A 22,306-nucleotide genomic window follows, 5' to 3' on the forward strand; every position below is an offset into this window, starting at 1 on the left:
GTTGTTGAGTGCTGAATCTGAAAACCCATCACACTGTATAGATGACTTACATAAACCCTGAAACCAAATTTCAGAAATACCTGTTATGTAGTTCCTGAGAAAAATATGATGGTAAATATTCATGGGACGGACAGACGACTGGATGGCACGGAAGGATGAATAGACGGACAAAGAGGTAAACAGTAAACCCCCACTTTTTTAAAGCGGGGTATAATTACAAAAGTACAATGTTTTCACCTTGTATCCTAAATCTTCCTAAACAAATGACTGTGTAACAGTGGAGCTTTTTAAAAAATCTGCATTAGCCCAATGAATAATTGACCTTTTTCAGTTTTTTATCCAAATGAATTTCCCAATAACAAAAGTGAATTGAGTGACTTTATAACTTGGTGAACTGTAAATTGTTTTATGCCCCACCTACGATAGTAGAGGGGCATTATGTTTTCTGGTCTGTACTTCTGTCTGTGCATCTGTCTGTCTGTCCCGCTTCAGGTTAAAGTTTTTGGTCATGGTAGTTTTTGATGAAGTTGTAAAACACCTTGCTATAAATTATATATGTGAAACGGCCAATAAACTAATACATTGTAGTAAACTTTCTTATACTTTATTTTGAAATATATACATCATACAACAATATGTCATAATATGAGTTTTATTATATCCTAGAACAATACAACTAGTATACATAAATTATTTGATATCATAACTGATTTTGGAAGCACTTTATACACAGCAATGAACTAAAATAAAAGCCCTATCACACCCAATTCATACTGAAAGACATCTTAATATCAAGGGAAATATGTTGTTACAGTAACCCCCTGTCATTAACAACAACTTTCCCTGATTTTTTTTTCTTTCCAAAAAACCAAAGACATTAAAACATAAAAACTTAATATATGGTGAGACCTTACATCTTGGTGAAATCATTCTTATGAGAGTAGCTTTAGTTTTCACTGAAAATAAGGAACACAACTGGGTAATTACTCTAATCACAATATAAGATAAATATATAAAATTTATAAATTCAAAACAATTTTTTTAAGATCAAAGAATACCAACATGAAATAATTTTCAGTGAATGCAGATAAATTTTTAATGAATTTTATTTTAAACTAGTATTTTTAATCAACATTTTCTTAACATGGGCCTTTTATATATTGAAATCTGCATCACTACACTACAACAATTTTTCTCAAGCAAAATATTCTCAAGTTTTGTATAATATGTCAGAATTCAATTATTTAACAGAAAATTATTGATCGCCATTGATGGACAAGACAACATATTCTGTTTCATAAATATTCTCCTAGTTGTTCACAGAATTTACAACAAAGAATATGTGAAAAAAAATATATTTCAGCAAAGATTGTCTGTTGATCTTTACAAGGCAGTGATTTTTAAGATCATAATGTACAAACATTGAAGCCATTCTTGTCAGTAAAACAAATTCTGTAATCATCAATTGCAGTGATGCAGACTGTGACTATTGGTGTAGAACTGTCTGTGGTTAATAAAACCATTCCTTTATGTCAAAAATAATACATTAGCTAGATATGGGTAGATATTGAAAGACAAAAAAGTTGTTATATCTACACAATAAAAAATGTATAGCCATGTTTGTATTAAGCAATCACTGATAATTTTATAAAGGTAATAAAGGAAGCTTTGTATTCAAAAAACAAAAAAACCTTTAAGCTTTTCCCAAATATTTATTTTTTATAAATAACGTATACCAACATTCCCTTGAAATACAGCACGACACGCATGCATAATTTCTAAATACTGACAATTATTGATTTTTTTTTTAAATTACACATAATTTTTCTAGAATATTCAAACCTTGATGCACATTCACTTCAATAAATAATGGAAATATACATATGAGTCATGGATGAAAGGACAATTATTTGTTGCTTTTTTTCTTCATGAAAGTACACCATACAATTTTAACTGCAAGTAAATTTGTAGTTACATAAGGGTTTTAAAGGGAATCTTGCATTAAAATTTTTATTTTGTTAAAACATTTTTCTAATTTTTTTTTTATCAAATACATGTTTCCAGTTCATGCATTTTTTCAAACTTTTCACATAAAATAAAAGTGTATAAATCCCCAGATCATGGTTTATGTTGAGACCACTTCATGACAGAACATATTGGTATATGAAACATGTAACGATGTAACTATGATTTATATGGTAAAACTCACACTTATATCAATTAACATCCCTGGGTAATGTGCATAAACTAAAAAAACAAAAACAAAAAAACAACACAAGACAATGAAACAAAGGACAAACTTAACAAACAAGTAAACAAAAAATAAATCATTCATCCAACAACCAAAGTGTAGTGATTACAACTCTTTGTGTGTTAATGCCATCACAGATATGGAAATTTAAGCAATCAAGTGTTCACAAATATTTGATACTGACAAAAATGGTTAATATATATATCATAATTGAAACATCAAGTTTTTAGATGTTACTTGACATAAATCACTTTGATCTAATCCCATATTTTTTTAGTGGTCATCATTTGACTGTAATTAATGAATGCCATAATTTCATTTTAAATTACAGCAAGGAACAATAAAATCTGTATTGAAAACTCTCATAGCAGTGCACACAACAGAGTGTTAAGTTGGTTAAATCATATTAACATCAAACTGGAAAATTCCAAACACAGAAGTTCAACTTATAACTAGTATAATGTTAAGTTAACATGAAAAATATTTTGTTTTTAAAGTTCATACATATTTCAAAATAAAAGCTGTCATTCTGATTAAAAGTTTCATTAGCAGCTAATAAATTTAAATTCAATTCTTCTTGTAAAGATGAAAGTCAAATAAATAAATTTACTTGATATTAAAGTTTGTTGGTCAAACACAGAAATATATGATTGATAAAGCAGAATTATTCCAAAATACACAAGATGAAAGTCTTTGTATTCTTTTACAAGTCAGGGATTTTAAAATCCCACAATTTATGAACACTTGATATCTATAACTAATGAATTCTATAATTAAGCTGTTGTCATGACGATCCTGAAGCAGGGTCCCCTTTTCTTGGTGATGAAGATCCAGAAGCTGAGTCCCCTTTTCTTGGTGATAAAGTTCCAGGCAGTAAATCTCCCTTTCTTGGTGATGAATCTCTTGCCCATGGTTTTGCCTTTACTCGATAAAACTTGGTACCTATAGGAACTTTGAATCTATTCTGGGACTGAAAAATACAATTGATAGTCTTACAATTTAAGTATAAAAAGAAGACAATTGAAGTAAAACAAAACATCCCCACTGTTTTAAATCAAAGATCATTAGAACAATGTTTCTTTTGCCTAAATAACTTTTACACTGATTGATTGGTTGGTGTTTAATGCCACTTTCAACACCTTTGTGCTATTTTGTGGGGGTCAGTTTTTAGTGATGAGAAAGCTGTAGTGCCCAGACAGAACCAAGGCCCTTCGGTAAGAAAACTGACAGTTCTAGTCAATTAAGATTGGAGTTCAGCACACATGCCACATGCTCAATTTGAACTCACAACCTCATTGCTAACTGGCTAGTGATACACTAGTTTGTCTTAAGATAACTCTTCCACCTAAGCCCCTATAACTTGATTTTTCATGATTATTTTTTAATAGATAAACTGTATAACACATACATAATTGAGTTCAAAGATTTGTTACCGTACAAATTGGAATCAGAATCCTCCTAGTACACTTCAGAATATCAAAATCTATCAGTAAAATTAGAATATCTAGATTTTTACTAGGAGGATTCTATATTGTACTAAATTTCTAATATGATCCAGAACTTTACTAAAAACACTGGAAATTATGATTCTGGATTCTACAGCATTTACTGAATTATTTAATATTTACTATTTTTACTGCTTCACTCCATATTAGAGGACAAACCAAATAAAAGACAATACAATGGCTCTTTTCAATATTTTATTACAAAGACAATATGGTAAATTTCATGAGATTTTTATATCTATAATAACATTTGCTAATATTTTGTTTATGGTATTTGGCATCTTTGCTAGCAAAGGGTAACGATCCACTCCCGTTCTCTTCACCCTTGGCGGATTGAGATAAAATTTCAGAGACACAAGGTAAGGATTTTTATTGGTTGCAGTCGAAACTCGCTGCATCCAATCAAAAGTGCCTATAACATGATCAGGTGTAAATGTAGAAAGTGTTTGTAAACAATTGCCACATGTTTATTGTGCAACAAGTCTTTACATCCTATAAACATACGAAAATATTTAGTGACAACTTGAATGTTTTTGATCAATAAGAAAAAGTTCTTGTGTATGTTTCATGCACAAATGCACGAATGTTGACGTATATTTTCATTTGAAGAGTTCAAGTGCTACCTTTGGTCAAGAATACTGTATTCGGAATGGGCGCGACTTTAAACTTCCGATAGATGGTGCAACATTGTTTTCACAAATTTTGGCTCAATCTGCCAAGGGTGAAGAGAACGAAAGCGGATCGTAACCCTTGGCTAGCGAAGATGGGTATTTGGTAAGTGAGCAATTATAACTTTACGACATGAGCAGAGTTCAGGGAAACAGATTTTGTATAAATCAACAAGAATGCCTTTTTAAAAGTCCTAGCTTTTGTCATGTTATATATCAGAGCTTTATTTCATAGATTAATTTACCTTTTTTGCCTGACAATACTCTTTATCTGTTATTTCTGCCAACACCCAAGATTTCCTATTTTCACTGGGATCTGTAAAAAAACATATTTGAAAAACTGAATAGAAATATTAGTTCCCCTGTTCTGTCCAAAATATTATCAGCATCAATAGACAAACAGGTCTAAAACTATACCCCTCCTACTTAAAAGTTTGGGTTTTAAAAAAATCAGCCAAAAATGACCTGGCATCTATTATTTACTTTAGTGAAGTGACAAAGCATTCAAATTTAAGTTGCCATGAAGAGATACAATTTCAACCCTCAAAGAAATACTATTGTTGCTGAACTTTTGTCATGGAAACTAAACTAAAATAAAACCATTTTGAACTCAAGGTAAGATTTTAATGTTTTCCAACAAACCCCCATGAGTTGTTTGCAATGTCTGAATGTCAATTTTTTAGGAAAATATGTAGAAACAAAAATGCTAAAATTGTCACTTTGACCACTGAAAAAAAATCCTATGCATGCTTATTTTTTTCCAGTAGCTTTGCCACTTGGAAATTTATTTTCATTTTTACATTTATTTGTATCCAAATTTATTCTGCATTTCGTAATACAGAATATTCATTTCCAGTCTGTCTATTATTCCAGCTCTTACCAGGCCATGTTTTTTTAATTGCCCTCCCCCTCATATCCCCCCCAAAGCTCCTATGTCCACACCTGTCTCCCCAGAAAATCAAATGGTCCCCTAAAACCCAAAATTTTGATCTATTAATGAATAATAATTTGAAGAGTTCAAGACTGCAAACTTTTAAGGAGATATGATTGCCAATGAGAAAACTATCTACCAGTGACTAAAGGACAGAGATGTAAGCAAGTAAAGGATACTGTATGGCCTTCAACCCCTAACAAATAGTATGCTATAAAAGACTTCAACATGACAAAATGCCAAAAAGAAACCAATCAATATCATTTATGAGTTCTAAATAAATTGTACTTACTTGCTTGTAAACCTAAGGGTTCTATACAATCACTGTGTAGAAAGTGAAGTGTGCTGCCAATTGTAAACACAACATACTGGTCATGTCGTTCATCCAAACAGAACAGGGCCAGATCACCAGTGCTGCAACTATAATAAAATAACATACTGATAAAAATTCAGGGAAATCTGACAAACTGAAACACATTAGGACTGAATCTTGTACAGCCGATTTCATTGAGTGTGTAGCCAAAGATAATATCTTTGTTTAGCTTGCTTGTTAGCTGAACCGTGAAGTTATTGTTTGGTTACGTAAACTACCCTACTTTAAGTGTAGACTAGTCTGACAGAAAACCAATCTTTCTGTCTGTTGGACTAGGCTTCTTCGCAAGGAGGGTAGTATACCTGACCTAATAGTGACTTCATAGCTCAGCTAACAAGCAAGCTAAACAGTCCTAATGTGTTTCAATCAGCTGTAACATGTGTGTTCATACATCACTCTTAGTTATATCTTATGGATGCTGTTACCATTAAACAGTAAACAAAACAACGGTGATTCATTTCAAAGTTCAGATAATACCAAAATTTTGGCGTCAGGATATTTTAGCGGTTTTCTCTCAAAAAGCATGTGTTTTATTTTGGTGTGTGTAATTTTGGTGCTTCTTCCAATTGATATGTTTAATTTTGGAACAACTGTAGTTTCAAGCTCATTCAAATTTTCGCCTTTTTTTTAACCGTTCATAGACAATTCCAAAATATCATTGAATTTCTCAAACTAGAAACATGAAAAAGCTAACGAAATTAAGGAATTGGATACGGATGCAACTGCGAATAATTCCGTACATCACACTTCAAAGCTGAAGAAAATACAATCTTTAACATTCAAATTACTTTTTAAATAGATTATCAATTTTTTTTTACAAATTTCCAATAAATTTTTAAGATCTCTATTGCAGTAAATCTTAATCTATTGATGATCAAGGCTTTAAACATTTTAATTCATATGCCTCTGGCAGTTCAGCCGCATTTAATCAGCAATAGCCTGGCATATTTAGGACATGTATGAATAAAAATTTGAGGTGTGCTTTCTTAACAATTTCCGAAAATTGACAATTGATTGAAAAATGTATAATAACATAAAATGTTTTCCATAACAATTAACATAACGATATTGTTGTACCAGTACACGATTTTGGCATTTCAAATTTTATTGTTTGATTTATTTACGTGCGTTTAATTTTGGCACTTTCATTTGAGGCACCAAATAAACCAAAATAAAACTACAATCAAAATAACCCCATTTACTGTATACACTTGTAGACAATGGACAAGAAATCAAAAGGCCTGTATTTGGTCTCACACTTGGCAATTGATATATTTGACCTAGATATGACAATGTTCATGATGGTTGTTCAAAACTGCTCCCTGATTGCCAGTCACCTGATTGTTTATAAATAACTAGAGGCTCTCAAGAGCCTGTGTTGCTCACCTATTACTGTATTTCCTGATGTCGGCCATCTTGGTTGGTAGGCAGGGTCATTAGACACTTTTTTAAAATAGATACCCTAGTAATGATTGTGGCCAAGTTTGGTTAAATTTGGCCCAGTATTTTCAGAGAAGATTTTGTACAAGTTACAAAAAATGACTAAAAAGTTGTTAAAATTGACTATAAAGGGCAATAACTCCTTAAGGGGTTAACTGACAATTTTGGTCATTTGTAGGTCTTATTTTGTTGAACATTATAGCTGTTTACAGTTTATCTCTATCTATAATAGTATTCAAGATATTAACAAAAAAAACTGCAAAATTTCCTTAAAATTACCAATTCAGGGGCAGCAACCCAACAACAGGTTGTCTGATTTGTCTGAAAATTTCAGGGCAGATAGATCTTGACTTGATCAACAATTTTATCCATGTCAGATTTGCTCTAAATGCTTTGGTTTTAAAGGTATAAGCCAAAATATACATTTTACACCTGTGTTCTATTTTTAGCCATGGCAGCCATCTTGATTTGATGGCCAGGTCATTGGACACATTTTTTTAAACTAGATACCCAAAGGATGATTGTGGCCAAGTTTGGTTAAATTTGGCCCAGTAGTTTTAGAGGAGAAGATTTTTGTAAAAGTTTACGGACGCCGGACGCCAAGTGATGAGGAAAGCTCACTTGACCTTTCAGGTCAGGTGAGCTAAAAAAGGGAGGTTCATGGAAGCGCCTACACAAACACTTTACACTTATATGAATCTGACATCAAAATTACTTTAATTGTCCTAATCAGAATCGGAATAATGGATGCAAGCTATACTTTATTGTAGTTTTAACATGGGTAGGCATTATATTTGTGGTATTACTCACTATTGGTCGGGCAAAAATAATCACAAATACAATGCTTACCAATGTTTAAAACTACAACAAAGTATATCTTGCATCATTTCTTTCTTAAATACCTTTATCCCTTATACTTTGTTTATACACCATGGTCTAGGATTATAATTCTTTATTCAATACTTTTTGAATTATTGTAACATAAAACAAACCTTGTAATAGATACTTTGTCTTGGACAACAGACCTAGTGCTTGCTGTCATGGTAATTTCAGACTGTAAAACATACATATAGTTATTAATATATGCAACATTTGCATCAATAACCTTCAAGACCTACAAATTTTAAATAATTCATTTTAAACAGGATAAATTTCCAAATAGCATGGTTGTACTTACCTTCTGATATCATATATGGCATAACATATTTAATTTGTCAAATAGTGTCTCTTAATTAATGCAAAATACAAAATGTACCATAAAGGTTTTAAAATCTGCAATGTTTTGAATAAATTACTAACAAGAATGTGTCCATAGTACATGGATGCCCACTTGCACTCCATAGTACAGAAATGCCCCACTTGCACTATTATTTTCTATGTTCAGTGGACCGTGAAATTGGGATAGAAACCCTCGTTTGGCATTAAAATTAGAAAGATCATATCATAGAGAACATGTATACTAAGTTTCAAGTTGTTCGGACTTCAACTTCATCAAAAACTACCTTGACTAAAAACTTTAACCTGAAGCGGGACAGATGGATGAACAAACGAACTGACGAATGAAAGAACGGACGCACAGACCAGAAAACATAATGCCCTTTTACTAATGAAGGTTGGGCATAAAAATCAAATGGTTTAAATTTTCAAACCATGCAAAGTTCTCATGATTGTATTTTTTAACGTGTAGGAAGTGTTTGTTTTTTTAAATACAATAGTAACTACTAACCAATTTCAGTTCCATTCTAGTAATCTCTTCTTCCTTGAGTTTTACTTCCTATAATAATACAGTAATTTCAATATATTAAGCTGACTTGATGGAATGTTCTTATGTTTACCTAATATCGTTTATACATATATTTTATAACACTGCATCTGTCATAGTACTTTAATAACTATAACAGTTCAATTTTCAAACATTAAAATACACTTATTAACCAGATGCTCCACAGGGTGCAGCTTTATACAACCGCAGAGGTCAAACCCTGAACAGTTGGGGCTAGTATGGACACAACATTCAAGCTGGATACAGCTCTGAATTTGGAGTGTGATTAAGTAGTTGACACATCATAGGTTTCTGACACAGAATGAATGTGGTCTAATGAACTTAAAATTTTTTTTTTGCTTTTGAGCAATTCAATATGCTGTTGAATATTAATTAATCCTCTCAAAAAAAAAAAATATTTGAAGAAATTTTCTTTTTAATTTCTGAAATCTGAAATGAAAAAAAATTGACCCCCCCCTCCCCCTTTTCCCTTATTCCAAAAATGATCTCAATTCAAATTTCTAATGGAGTTTGTAACAATAACTACTCATTTCAATACATCACAATTAAAATATAAAATGTCATACAGTCATGGTTAAAATAAATATTAATTAATAGTAACTTCTAAAAAAAATAATGGGGAATGTGTCCAAAGGGACACAGATGATGCCCCTGCTAGCATATAACGTTATAAAGGGACATAACTCAAGAACTGTAAAAGTGAAGCTGCCAAAAATTGAAATTAAACTGAGTTTAGAGGTAATAAGCATTGTATACACATTTCATTAAATTCAGTTGAGACAAACTTAAGTTAAGAGAAAAGAAACTAAAAAATTCTTGAATTTTTTACTTGTAAAGGGGCATAACTCTAGAATGGTAATCAAAGTGCTTGTAATCACTGAATGGTAAACAATGGTAAAGACAGCTTTAATTTATCAGTTGATAGTAAAGTGAATATTGCATTGTATATTGCGTATAGCATTGATTTAACTTGATTCAACTACTATTCTGGACAAAGAAAGATTAGATTCATCATATCAAAGAAAGTGAAAGTCAAAATGCAGAAATCGATGGGTCTCTGTGAAAACTGTTAAAAGATGGAAAAATAAAGGTCGGCAGGTAGGTGAAACATACATAAATGAAGAGATAAATGAAAAATGAACAGATTGATGTCCGATTTATATAGTTCCAAGGCCCTCATTTGGCACCAGAAGCGACGAAGCAGCGCATCTATTTTGGGCGGGCAAATATCCACTTTTTGATATGGGACGAGCTCTGACGTCCAACGGCCCCAGCTTGTCTGGCAAAACAGCCGTTGGACGTCAGAGTAATCTCGGACTAAGAACCCCATATGTGCAATTTTTGTTGAAAAATCAAACAAAGTTTAATTTTGGACCGCAATTTGGACCAACTTGAAAACTGGGCCTATAATCAAAAATCTAAATACAGGTTTAGATTCAGCATATCAAAGGATTCAATTTTTGTTGATATCAAACAAAGTTTTATTTTGGACCACGATTTGGATCAACTTGAAAACTGGTCCCATAATAAAAATTATAAGTACATGTTTAGATTCAGCATATCAAAGAAAACCCAAGGATTCAATTTTTGTTGAAATCAAACAAAGTTTAATTTTGGACCACGATTTGGACCAACTTGAAAACTGGGCCCATAATAAAAAAATCTAAGTACATGTTTAGATTCAGCATATCAAAAAACCCCAAGAATTCAATTTTTGTTGAAATCAAACAAACTTTAATTTTGGACCCCAATTTGGACCAACTTGAAAACTGTGTGGGCCAATAATCAAAAATCTAAGTACATATTTAGATTCAACATATCAAAGAACCCCAAGAATTCAATTTTTGTTAAAATCAAACTTAGTTTAATTTTGGACCCTTTGGACTTTAATGTAGACCAATTTGAAAATGGGACAAAAAATTAAGAATCTACATACACAGTTAGATTCAGCATATCAAAGAACCCCAATTATTCAATTTTTGATGAATTCAAGCAAAATTTAATTTTGGACCCTTTGGGACCCTTATCCCTAAACTGTTGGGACCAAAACTCCCAAAATCAATCCCAACCTTCCTTTTGTGTTCATAAACCTTGTGTTTAAATTTCATTGATTTTTATTTACTTACACTAAAGTTATTGTGCAAAAACCAAGAATAATGCTTATTTGAGCCCTTTTTTGGCCCCTTATTCCTAAACTGTTGGAACCAAAACTCCCAAAATCAATCCCAACCTTTCTTTTGTGGTCATAACCCTTGTGTCAAAATTTCATAGATTTCTATTTACTTAAACTGGTTATAGTTTGAAAACCAAGAAAATGCTTATTTGTGCCCTTTTTGGCCCCTAATTCCTAAAATGTTGGGACCAAAACTCCCAAAATCAGTCCCAACCTTCCTTTTGTGGTCATAAACGTTGTGTTAAAATTTCATAGATTTCTATTCACTTTTACTAAAGTTAGAGTGCAAAAACTAAAAGTATTCGGATGACGACGACGCCAATGTGATACCAATATACAACCAAAAAATTTTCATTTTTTGCGGTCGTATAATAAGGAGATGTGGTATGATTGTCAATGAGACAACTAGGCACCAAAGTTCAAATGAAATGGACGTAAGCAATCATAGGCAACCATATGTCCTTTAAAATGAAAAAAGTGTCCATAGTACACAGATGCCCCACTCCAAGTATCATTTTCTATGTTCAGTGGACTGTGAAAGTGGGGTCAAAACTAAGAATTTGGCAGCAAAATTAGAAAGATCATATCAAAGAGAACATGTGCACTAAGTTTTAAGTTGATTTGACTTCAACTTCATCAAAATATTCCTTAACCAAAATTTTTAAACTGAATTGGGATGAACAAACACACAGACCAAAAATAACATATTGCCCCTAAGTGGGGCACAACAAACATACTGTATAATCGATTATAAAAGGCCCTGATATGAAAAATTTGAATCAATTAATGTGTTCATGTCTTTCTCTGAACCAACAGATTGATTAAAACAAATGATAGACCTGAACTATCATTTAGAATAAAATTTGTGTGAAACATATTCTCACCTCTTCCAACATGGATATTTTTGACTTAGATTCTATTTCCTCTAGTGTACTGTAATATAACACAAGCTTTATTACTGTATGTACAATGAACAAATTAAACATGTTATGTTTGTAAATGTGAAGATATCAATTATATTTCAAGGAAATTTACAGAAATTTGAAGGCTATATCAACATTTTATGCATTTAAAAATTTGTTTCCTCTTAATTGAAATGACAACCATTGATAACTCTTGATTTTGGCATCAAATGGTATTGCAACAAGTAGTTTTAAATTCCAATACCACTCTCCAGAATTTATGACTCTTTCATGAACAGGAAGTTGAGCTAGCTGTGTAAACTGGCAGATTTAGTGATCCATTAAGTGCATGGCTTCACTTAACAGCTTTGGTGTCAAACACACTATTAATTATCACCAATTACCTTAGCTTTAGGCTCGCTTTAGGTCGTAAATAATTTGTGTACAACTTGAGTTACTTCCCCTTTTTTGTCACCATTCAAAATTTTCCTTATAGTTACGTTTTTTGGGGTAAAAAAGATTAAATCTCGTACAAATAGAATTCAAATACATATTGAAATATTAATTTTCATTATTTTCATACCATAAAATAAATAGTTGAAAAATATTTTTTTCATCTATACTTCCTCTAACTGTTTACCTTTATTTTACTATACTCTAATTTCAATAACTAGTTATTACACAAGATGGTTAAGGACTGAAAAGCCAGTCAAGTAATTCACATAGTTCCAATTATAGTTGGAAATATAAAAAATAAAAAAAAATAAAAAGTTCTAATTATAGAATATGAAATTAGTAATGAGGATTTTTTCTCTTTCCTTTCATATGAAAATGAAGTTTTATAATACCATAAACAAAAAATTAAAAGTATTATTTTGCCTGAACATATTTTCACTTATAACTTTTTTAATTACCTAATTTCCATAACTGAAGGTGCTGATGACAAAGACATGGATTGTATTTGTTGCTGATATTGAACTAGCTGTTGTTTTAACATCGCCACATCATCTTCAAGTGATCTTTTGGAAGCACTAAAATTTCACAATTTCAAAATATTAACTTGTCAATAAAAAGGGCATGTGACACACAATATGAAGAGTAAATCTTGCAGTGCAAAAGATTTAAAGAAATGTATGTTACTTTTCCTTTAAAAAAAACAATGATGAAAAATGCAATAATGCATCCTGTTTTGATACATTCAACTCTTTATCTTTGAACTGTTTTTGCTTTTTATTTTAAGGGTACCAGTTATACAACAGACATTATTGTTACTGCTTCTTTCCTTCTAATTACTCAGAAGACAACTTACAAATGAAAGGGAATCAAACTTTATGTCATACAATACTGACTGAGCTTTAGCTGTTGTTTTCATCTATCCCTATTAGTTTGTGTGTATCTAATAGTTTGTGTAAAGCCAGTTTGGTGTTTAACCCATTTTTTTCTTGATGAACTATGTGTGAGTGTATTATGCTTAGATACTTACGTAAACTCCCTTTCTTTGTCACTGAGATGAGCCATTGCACGTGTCTTTATGTCTTCAACTTTACTCTTTTCTTCAATAAGTTTATCTATTGTTTCTAAAATTCAACATTAAACCATATCTTACATTAACATCATACATGTACAGTCAAACCTTAAGTGATCATTCATCAGTGACCTGTCTAACATGGTAAGTTGTTGCTTAATTTTCACATGAAATTGACTTTTCAACTTTGAACTACCTGGTACAGTAATTTTCTTGTTTTTGCCAATCAAAATATAATCATGACTCAAGATATATGTATTCAGTATCGAGATCAAAATAAGTATCAGAACCTGTTTGCAAAGGTTTCTTCAAATTTAGAGCATTAGAATCAACCATTGTTTATTTGTCTGCTAGCAAAAGCAATAACTCTACCGATTGAATATATGTAAATAATTCCCCCAGTCCAAGCCATGTGCGAAGATGAAATCAGTTTTTTTTTTGTGAACCTCATTTTAAAGGTCACTTCTCTTGAACAGTCACTTTTAATACTACCCATAATTGACTGCTGAATACAGGTTTGACAGTTTCTACAGTTACATCATTATTTTTCTGTTGGCATGTGTTCATAACTTTTCAAATCACAAAGAAAATGAATTTAAACTTTAAACTCATTTTACATGACAGATTTATTTTTTAATTGGTTGTAAATTTTTTGTTCAAGCAAAGCTTACCATTTCATTTCAGGATAACTCCTAATTTCATAAAAACTACATTATCCATTTAAAAGACATTTGAAAATTTCCTACAATCAATTTTACACTAACCTTGAGCTACTCTCAGTTTCTCAGTTGAAGATGAATCTTTCTCTCTTAGTTCCAATATTATAGAATCTTTTCCACTGGAGACTTTGTTGACAGCCTCATTAAATGATACCTGCAATACACATAGAATATTCATACAATTACTTCAAATTACTTTAATTTAAGTGAACCAAGTACCCACAAATATCTCTGCTACCTTAACTTGCTCAATATCTACTACTGACTACCCATAGGGAACATAGTAGGTCTGAGACCACAATTATTTAGTAGTGCATTTCTTTTAGACAATAAATGCAAATTAAAAAAATCCCAACTGCGCTTTTTCAGTTTTTTTCAGTGTGTTGTACTACTTTTGGGACAAATTATATCAAAATTATAGAAAACTTCTTCGGCTCTAACTCAAAATATGGACAATTTTATGATAAGGGGGTCTTCAAATCTTTTGCCAGCTTCTGAAGTGCTAATTTTTAACCTTTTTCAACTGGACCAAATCACTACTTTACTTCAAAATTCATTACCCAAATTTTTTGACAGTGTCATTTCATCCCTTGACTTACTACTTGAGGCATAAAACATTGAGAAATACATTTGGAAGGGGTATAAAAAAAATTTGGCAAGTAACATACTGTCCACACTAGGGACTACATTTGTGGACAACGAAAATGAAGGGACAACAATTGTGGTCTCGGACCAGTAATCAACTTAGGTTTCATTTAAAATCTTGCTGACATGTATATTTTTTTAATTTTATGCTATGCATGTACTCTACTTTTTGGTCAGAATATATATAAATAGGAAGTAGGTTTCTGACACATTCATGACATTCTAAAAGTGCCCATATGTTACAACTCATCACTGTTCAACTGTTAACTAAAAATGAAGTTATTCTGTTCAGCCTTGCCGGAGAAATAAGTGACTAAAAAGTTAAAATACATTCAACATATTGAAAAACTTGGCAATCAGTATGTAGGTGAGATCAGAAAGTACATCACATTTGAGGTTCTGACCAAAAAGCAGTATTCTTATCAGCAGTACCTGAGAAGGACAAGTGGAAGACAGATGGACAAGGTGAGTGTAATATGACCCTAACTTGTTCTCTGTGTTCACTTATATTATCATGGTGCAGAACACAAATTGTTTATACCTCCTATACACCTTACCTGTCTTTCTGCTATCAAACTTGTCTTCATTGACATACATGATTCTTCCTTGTCTTTCTCTAATTTACTGACTAACTTATTTATCTCCATTTGATGTTCTTCCTGAATCTCAGCTATTTTCTAAAATAAGAAACAAATACATCACATCTCTATTGTCCCATTAACAATCATACCACATCTTATTTAAATAATAATCATATCTGTTCTTTTCAGATATGTATTTATTGCAACAATGGTTTGTATTCTAACTTTTATCCAGAACTCATCAAGACTAATGAGAAAGATATCAAATATTAGTTGTTTGACTCAAAAGAACAAATGGTTTAGATCAACAAAATTAAATATTGTGCATTATTTCAGAGAGTTTCTGTGAAAGCTTTTCTGAAATCCAGTACGTAATTATGGAGAGCATTGAAAATATCGGCGTTTTGCATTTGCGCCGATTTTTTCTTTCATTTGCGCTGATTTTTTTTTTCATTTGCGCCGATTATTTTACAGGTAAATTACAGGTGAAAAGATATAAGAAGATGCGGTATGAGTGCCAATGAGACAACTCTCTATCCCAGTCATGTTATAGTTGTTTATTCTTTAGTTTTCTATGTTGTGTTATGTGTACTAATGTTTGTCTGTTTGTCCTTTTCATTTTTAGCCATGGTGTCGTCAGTTTATTGTCGATTTATGAGTTTGACTATCACTCTTGAATCTTTCGTCCCTCTTTTATTTACCATTTATCAACCTCTTCCGTAAGCCAGTTGTACAAATGTTATGAATTGTCAATCGTAACATGTATATAACTGTTGTCCTCTGCTCACTACTGGGAGGTGGAAGTAGGGTTTCGAGCAAGATAAATCAATATAAAAACTATATATTTAAATACTTTAAAACCAAGAAGTAAAAACCTAAGAGAAAAGCACTGTGTAAATGCTAAAATAAGGATTCAAATCCATTAAAACGGAATACATTCAAATCATCAATTTGTTCTTGTCGAGTGTGTATAGGCAACACATCTAATATATTCCTATAATTGTCGCTAACGGGGTTCATCTTTTCTTTGTCTGGCGAGCATTTCTATAGAGTTCGCATTTTAACATACGTTACGGCCTGGATTTTCTTGATAAAATCTGTAAAAACATATAAGTTGGGGTGCAGCTGCTCAGAAATGAGATGGATAGCGTTCCAGTGTGCATATATATGTACTTAGTCTGTAGGCTAAGAATGTAAGACATTTGTCAATAGAAGGAAAGTCAGACATATTGTCAAACGTGAAACAGTCATTGATTTCATTTGGGTGAAGGAATGGTAACCCGAAAAAAATGGGATAGCCATTTACCAATGTCACTTAATTTGTCTTTATACTCTGTGCTCAGCCCATGTAAAAGTATTAACTTACCTGTAACTTACCTGTAAATCCAATTAGGAGAAAAAATAAAATCGGCGCAAATGAAAAAATGAAATCGGCGCAAATGAAAGAATGAAAATTTTCAAAATCGGCGCAAATGTCATACGCCCGAAAATATGTAATGCCTACCCATTCAAAAGATGGTCACATGGTCCATATTTTGTTGTAAGAAACTACATTAACCCGTAAATTACTTAAATACTCTTAATGGTTCATTAAAATCCCATCTATGATTTAAAGTAGGCATTGTGGATAGAAAGTGCTGATGTATAAAAGTAAAGGCAACAATAATCAATTAATAAATTGTTAGAAACTAACCTTTGATTGTGTGTCATCTATTATCTGACATTCCTGATCACATGTTTCCTGTCTCTCTGTCTGACAATCTGACTGAACACATACCATTATCTCTGTCTGAACACTCTTCTCCTCCACCTCTGTAGAACTCACACCTAACACACCAACCCAACTATCTGTCTGCATCTCTACCTGAATTACCTCCCTTAGATCAGTTTGTGTTGAACCAGGGATTAGCTCCCTTGATTCAGTTTGAGTTTCACCAGGTTTCAATGTTCTTTCAGTCTGTGTCTTTATACTGATTGCAGTAAACTCTGTTTGACATTGACTTTCTGTCAAACTATTTAACACGGTAGGTTCTGTTTGTAAAGCCACAGACCTACTAGATAACACGTCAGTTATAATGGCACAATCAACTTTATCTACCGGGTTTGTTTGAACTTCTTCCTCTCTCAACTCCTTGTCTGTATATAATCTTAATTGTTCCTCAAGTTCCAACTTACATTTATTGAATTCTTCATTTAATTTCATCAGGTCAATACTATGCAAATCTTCCAGTTCCACTATTTTTTTCTTATGTTGCTCAGCCAGAGTCATCTTTTCATTATCATAATTTTCTTTTAAATCTGTCAAAGAAGTGTCAAAAGTCTCTTTCATTTCTTCTTGAATTTTGTTAACTTCTTCTGCACTATTCTTCACGAGTTGATCCTTTAATTCAATCATTTTAATTTCATGAGCTTTTTCTAGTTTTCCTGTTAATTCGTTCATGTTTTGTGAGTACTGTTCTTTCTCTTTTGTTAATTTTTCAGTAAATTCTTCAGTCAGTATCAACTTAATACTATCTTTTTCTGTCTGATATTGAGTTGCTAAAGTTTCTTCTAATTTTATTCTTTCCTTTTCAGCCAATAAAAGATCATTTTGAAGTTTCTGTGTTTCTTTCTCATGAGCTTTGGCTTCAGTCTCTAACTGGTCCATCTGATCCTTTAAATCAGACCTCACTTTGTCTAATTCTACCTCCATTTCTAGAGAGTTCTGCTGAGACATTTCAGTAAGTTCCTGTTTATATTTAGCTTCCATTTCCATGTATTTTATTTCAGTCTCTTTTTGTTTTGATTTAAATTCTGAATCATGACTTTCTAATGTCTCTGTCAAGCTTTGCACATCACTTTGTAATTTATGTTCAGTTGATTTAGCCAACTCTAACTGACCTTTCATTTCCTGAATTGTTTTATGCAATCCATCCGATCTCTGTTGTATACCTTCCTTTTCCATAAGAAAACTTTGCTTTGCTTCAACTAACAACTGTTCAATTTCTGATTTTTTATTTTTCAGTTCAGTGATTTCTTGCTGAAGTTTATTTGTCTCTTCAGAATGATTTTGTCCAAGCTTCTCCACGTTCGACTTGCTAATATTCTGTTGCTGAATGTCAAATATGTGAAGAATTTCAATTACTTTTTCTTTTGTTTTCTCTAAATCCTCAGAGAATTTAGATCTATCACAGTTGATGCTTGTTTCAAAATCTTTAAATCTTTGCTTCAAGTCTGGAAAACAATTGGAAACAAAATCTCTTAAATTTTTCAGTTTTGTTTCTGTTAAAGCTAATTTTGTCTTATAAACAGACAGTTCAGGTTCCTCTATTTTATCCTCCAATTGTTTTTCAGACTTGTCCTCTATATTAGCACTAGAAGGAGAACCTCCCATAGAAGAAGGCATAGAATCTTCTATATAGAAGTCTGCAGTTGTAAATTCCTGGGACGTTCCAAGGTCTTGAGAAGTACATGGCACACCTGACTTTTTCTTCCCTGAATGTGAACTTGATGTACTTCTATCTGGAGCACATGAGGAAGATTCACTTTCTGTTGATTTTATCTGCTCACCGGATGATGTGGAAGTTCCAGACACCTCCCCTGTACCTGAAGGCACAACAGTTCTATAAACCTCCCCAGTTTTTTTAGAACCACTAGCCATATTGCTTTCTTCCAACAATTTCTTGCGACTTGTTTCTTGCATTTCCTTTGTTAATTCTTCCGAAAGACTTTTGGGCATTATAAATTCCGTTCTTTCTGTGGGGCTTGTGACCCCTATATCAGATTTTGTTAATAAGTTAGAAGTGAGTTCACTACTTGCGACCTGATCACCTAAGGATAGTTCTGTGTGATCAGCTGTATAGAAACGATCATCATAACTATGTATAATCTCTATTTCTGATGTGGCTAGTGAGGATGGTTTTGGTGTTTGTGGTTTGTTGGTTGTACATGTTAATACTCCCCAGTGACTCTTCATAATCTTATTGCTTTCTTTTGGAACCCTGAAAAAATTGGAAGCATATAAAGTCAAATATATTTACTATTGAACCAAGTTTTTTTTCTTTGAGCAATTTCTACATCTTTGATCCTAAATAGATGCACATGATCATTTAGCGTTTTACTGAAATCAACATAGAAAGGCTATTTATTTGAAGATTATAAACAAAAGTTTACAAGAACAGAAAATTTTTGCTTTATGAAATGAGTTTTACAAAAGAATGTACTGTTAATTCATCCCATTTATTGTTATTTTATTTGAAAAAATTATCTTCCAGAATTCAGAAGTTATGATTCAACCACATTTTAAAGCTTTTTCTATATATAATCCTTGCTAAATATGAGAATAGTGCACACCCTGTAGTGTGACACAAGTACAGTACCCTAAAGTATAAATTATTATTATTAGAATAGCATTACATTGACTACTTTTAAGCAAAATATGTGAAAATTCTATAATCAATCTGTTTAAATATGTATGTGAATTAAATGTTTTGTTTTAGGTGAGCAGTCAATGCGAAAAAAAGACATGAATAAAATTGTTTATTATGGTTTTGATACATGCTACATGAAGGCCAGTTAGAATTTGTGGAGTGTTTAAGAATCAAAGAGCAGATTGCTCTGAGGGATACGATTGACATTGATTTCATTGACACATGTATACATGTAGCTGGATAATATTATTTTCAAAACTAATTCAACTGCACATGTAACATGTAATTTACGTAATCTGAATAGTTACAAAATAGCCAATCCTGGTTAAAAGTGTATGAACAATGTACTTAGGCCTGTTGTATTCAATTTTTGTACTATCAATTCCAAGTTTACTTTCCACAGCAGTCACTGAGACTCAGAGTGAGAGAAGTATTCACTTCATGTCTTATCACCTATTTTCCTACGTTAATTCTAGGAGGAACCCCATTCCTAACTCTTTAAATTGCGAACGTTTTCAATATAATACGACATTTATCGACAGAACAAGTTAATTTTTCTCAACGTAATGTTTTGATTCAGAATTCACGGAAGTGACTTCCGGAAGGGAGACAACTCTAAACGATAATATGGAAGACTGAAGGGGTGTTGAAAATAAACCATAACGATGGGGACTAACTTATTTTAATTTAAATGATGCATATGATTTAAAATTATGCAACAACAATAACCCTCACTAGCAGACATACATAGATAGGATCCCATGAGTTATAAATTAATCAATCGAGTGGGGAATCCAGAGCAACCATTTAACCTAGTACCCCTTGAAGTCAAGAAAACTATACGCATGCGCATAATTACCTAAACAAACCCTGTAGTAACAACGTATATTAAACCTAAATGGTTCTCTATTTGTTATGGAAGTACAATATCAAATATCAGTTTAATAACGGTGACATATAAGTAAAACTCCACTTCAGTTCTTATATGACAGAAATAAATTTATCGGAATTCAGAGAACTCTTGCATTTACATCACAACTGGGGAATTCCCTCTGACGTGTTTCTAAATTTATAAAACACTAAATATAAATACTGCTTGATTCTGATTTTCCGTGTTGTTAAAAACACGCATATAAGTCCAGGGAAATATCAAACATGAAAATTATTAAAAGAACATTATAGGTAAGTAGTTTAAGTTCAATCCACCAAGACAATCATAAGAATCTGAGATGGCCCTTAATGTTAAGAATAAAACAGTTGACGTGAGGGCATTGTCCTGAGCCACTGGTATAAGTCTACAGATTGCTTGAAAGCAATCGTATCCCAAAAACACTAATTTCATATTGAGTTGAATCCAGAATTTGTCAAAACCAAAAAGTATCCACTAAAATATAAATGTCTTTGGGAACAGTTTTATTGACTTGAATGAAAATATCAGCAAATAAAGATTACTTTCTCTAGGAGAAAACACATGAACAAACATCCAATCATTGCCCTATAATGGTTTACTTTTAATTACTTGGATGAAGAGTTGTCTCAATGGCACTAATACCACATCTTCCTATATCTATAACCACTTACACTAAGAGTTCTGATAGTTCAGGAACAGAATGTTTCAACATTTCTATATCATCTTCTGTGATAGCTGGAAGTTCCTGGTCTATTGCTGCGGGTGGCTCTACCTATGGTAGAAATAATGTTAAGTTAAACAATGTGTACATGTGAGCCAAAATTTGTTCCTGTGAAAAAAGGTCCAGTGGAACTAATTTCACAGAAAATATGTTCTGGGAGAACTTTTTCACAGACAATTTCTATATAATTTGTTCCATATCTATGAAATAAGTTCCACACTTTACCTGGTGAAATAAGTTCTGGGTTTATGAAATTTGTTCCTGACCTAGTGAAATAAGTTCTGGGTTTGTGAGATTTGTTCCTTACTCGGTGAAATAAGTTCTGGATTTGTGAGATTTGTTCCTCACCTGGTGAAATAAGTTCCTTGTCTGTGAAATATGTTCCACTGGTTAAACAAGTTATCTTATATACTGAGTCATCAGTGAGTTTAAAGTCATTGTAAAAAACATGTATTATATTGATAATGGAATAAACTAGAGGCTCTCAAGAGCCTGTGTCGCTCACCTTGGTCTTTGTGCATATTAAACAATGGACACAGATAAATTCATGACAAAATTGTGTTTTGGTGATGGTGACGTGTATGTAGATCTTACTGTACTGAACATTCTTGTTGCTACAATTATCTCTATTTATAATGATCTTGGCCCAGTAATTACAGTGGAAAATTTTTTTTTTAAATTTACCAAAATTTATGAAAAATGTTAAAAATTGACTATAAAGGGCAATAACTCCTTAAGGGGTCAACTGACAATTTTGGTCTTGTCTTATT

At 32.1% G+C, this 22,306-nt stretch overlaps 1 protein-coding gene across 2 annotated transcripts in view; it reads right to left on the reverse strand.

Annotated features, from left to right (window-relative positions):
* Positions 1 to 588: 588 nt before the first annotated feature.
* LOC143056464 (uncharacterized) overlaps positions 589 to 22,306 on the reverse strand; it is a 43,877-nt gene continuing 22,159 nt past the window's right edge. For both annotated transcript variants that reach the window (XM_076229543.1, XM_076229551.1), the window contains exons 14-25: positions 21,487 to 21,587; positions 17,190 to 19,476; positions 15,473 to 15,592; positions 14,316 to 14,424; positions 13,510 to 13,603; positions 12,941 to 13,057; positions 12,009 to 12,057; positions 8,895 to 8,942; positions 8,161 to 8,222; positions 5,648 to 5,775; positions 4,670 to 4,740; positions 589 to 3,221 (exon numbers count right to left, since the gene is read on the reverse strand). In XM_076229543.1, coding sequence (XP_076085658.1) covers positions 3,036 to 3,221; positions 4,670 to 4,740; positions 5,648 to 5,775; positions 8,161 to 8,222; positions 8,895 to 8,942; positions 12,009 to 12,057; positions 12,941 to 13,057; positions 13,510 to 13,603; positions 14,316 to 14,424; positions 15,473 to 15,592; positions 17,190 to 19,476; positions 21,487 to 21,587 — 3,372 coding nt within the window. In that variant the 3' untranslated portion in view covers positions 589 to 3,035. The remainder of the gene's footprint in view (positions 3,222 to 4,669; positions 4,741 to 5,647; positions 5,776 to 8,160; positions 8,223 to 8,894; positions 8,943 to 12,008; positions 12,058 to 12,940; positions 13,058 to 13,509; positions 13,604 to 14,315; positions 14,425 to 15,472; positions 15,593 to 17,189; positions 19,477 to 21,486; positions 21,588 to 22,306) is intronic.

Source organism: Mytilus galloprovincialis, chromosome 1 (genome assembly GCF_965363235.1).
Source record: "Mytilus galloprovincialis chromosome 1, xbMytGall1.hap1.1, whole genome shotgun sequence".
In the NCBI taxonomy this organism is placed as follows: Eukaryota; Metazoa; Mollusca; class Bivalvia; order Mytilida; family Mytilidae; genus Mytilus; species Mytilus galloprovincialis.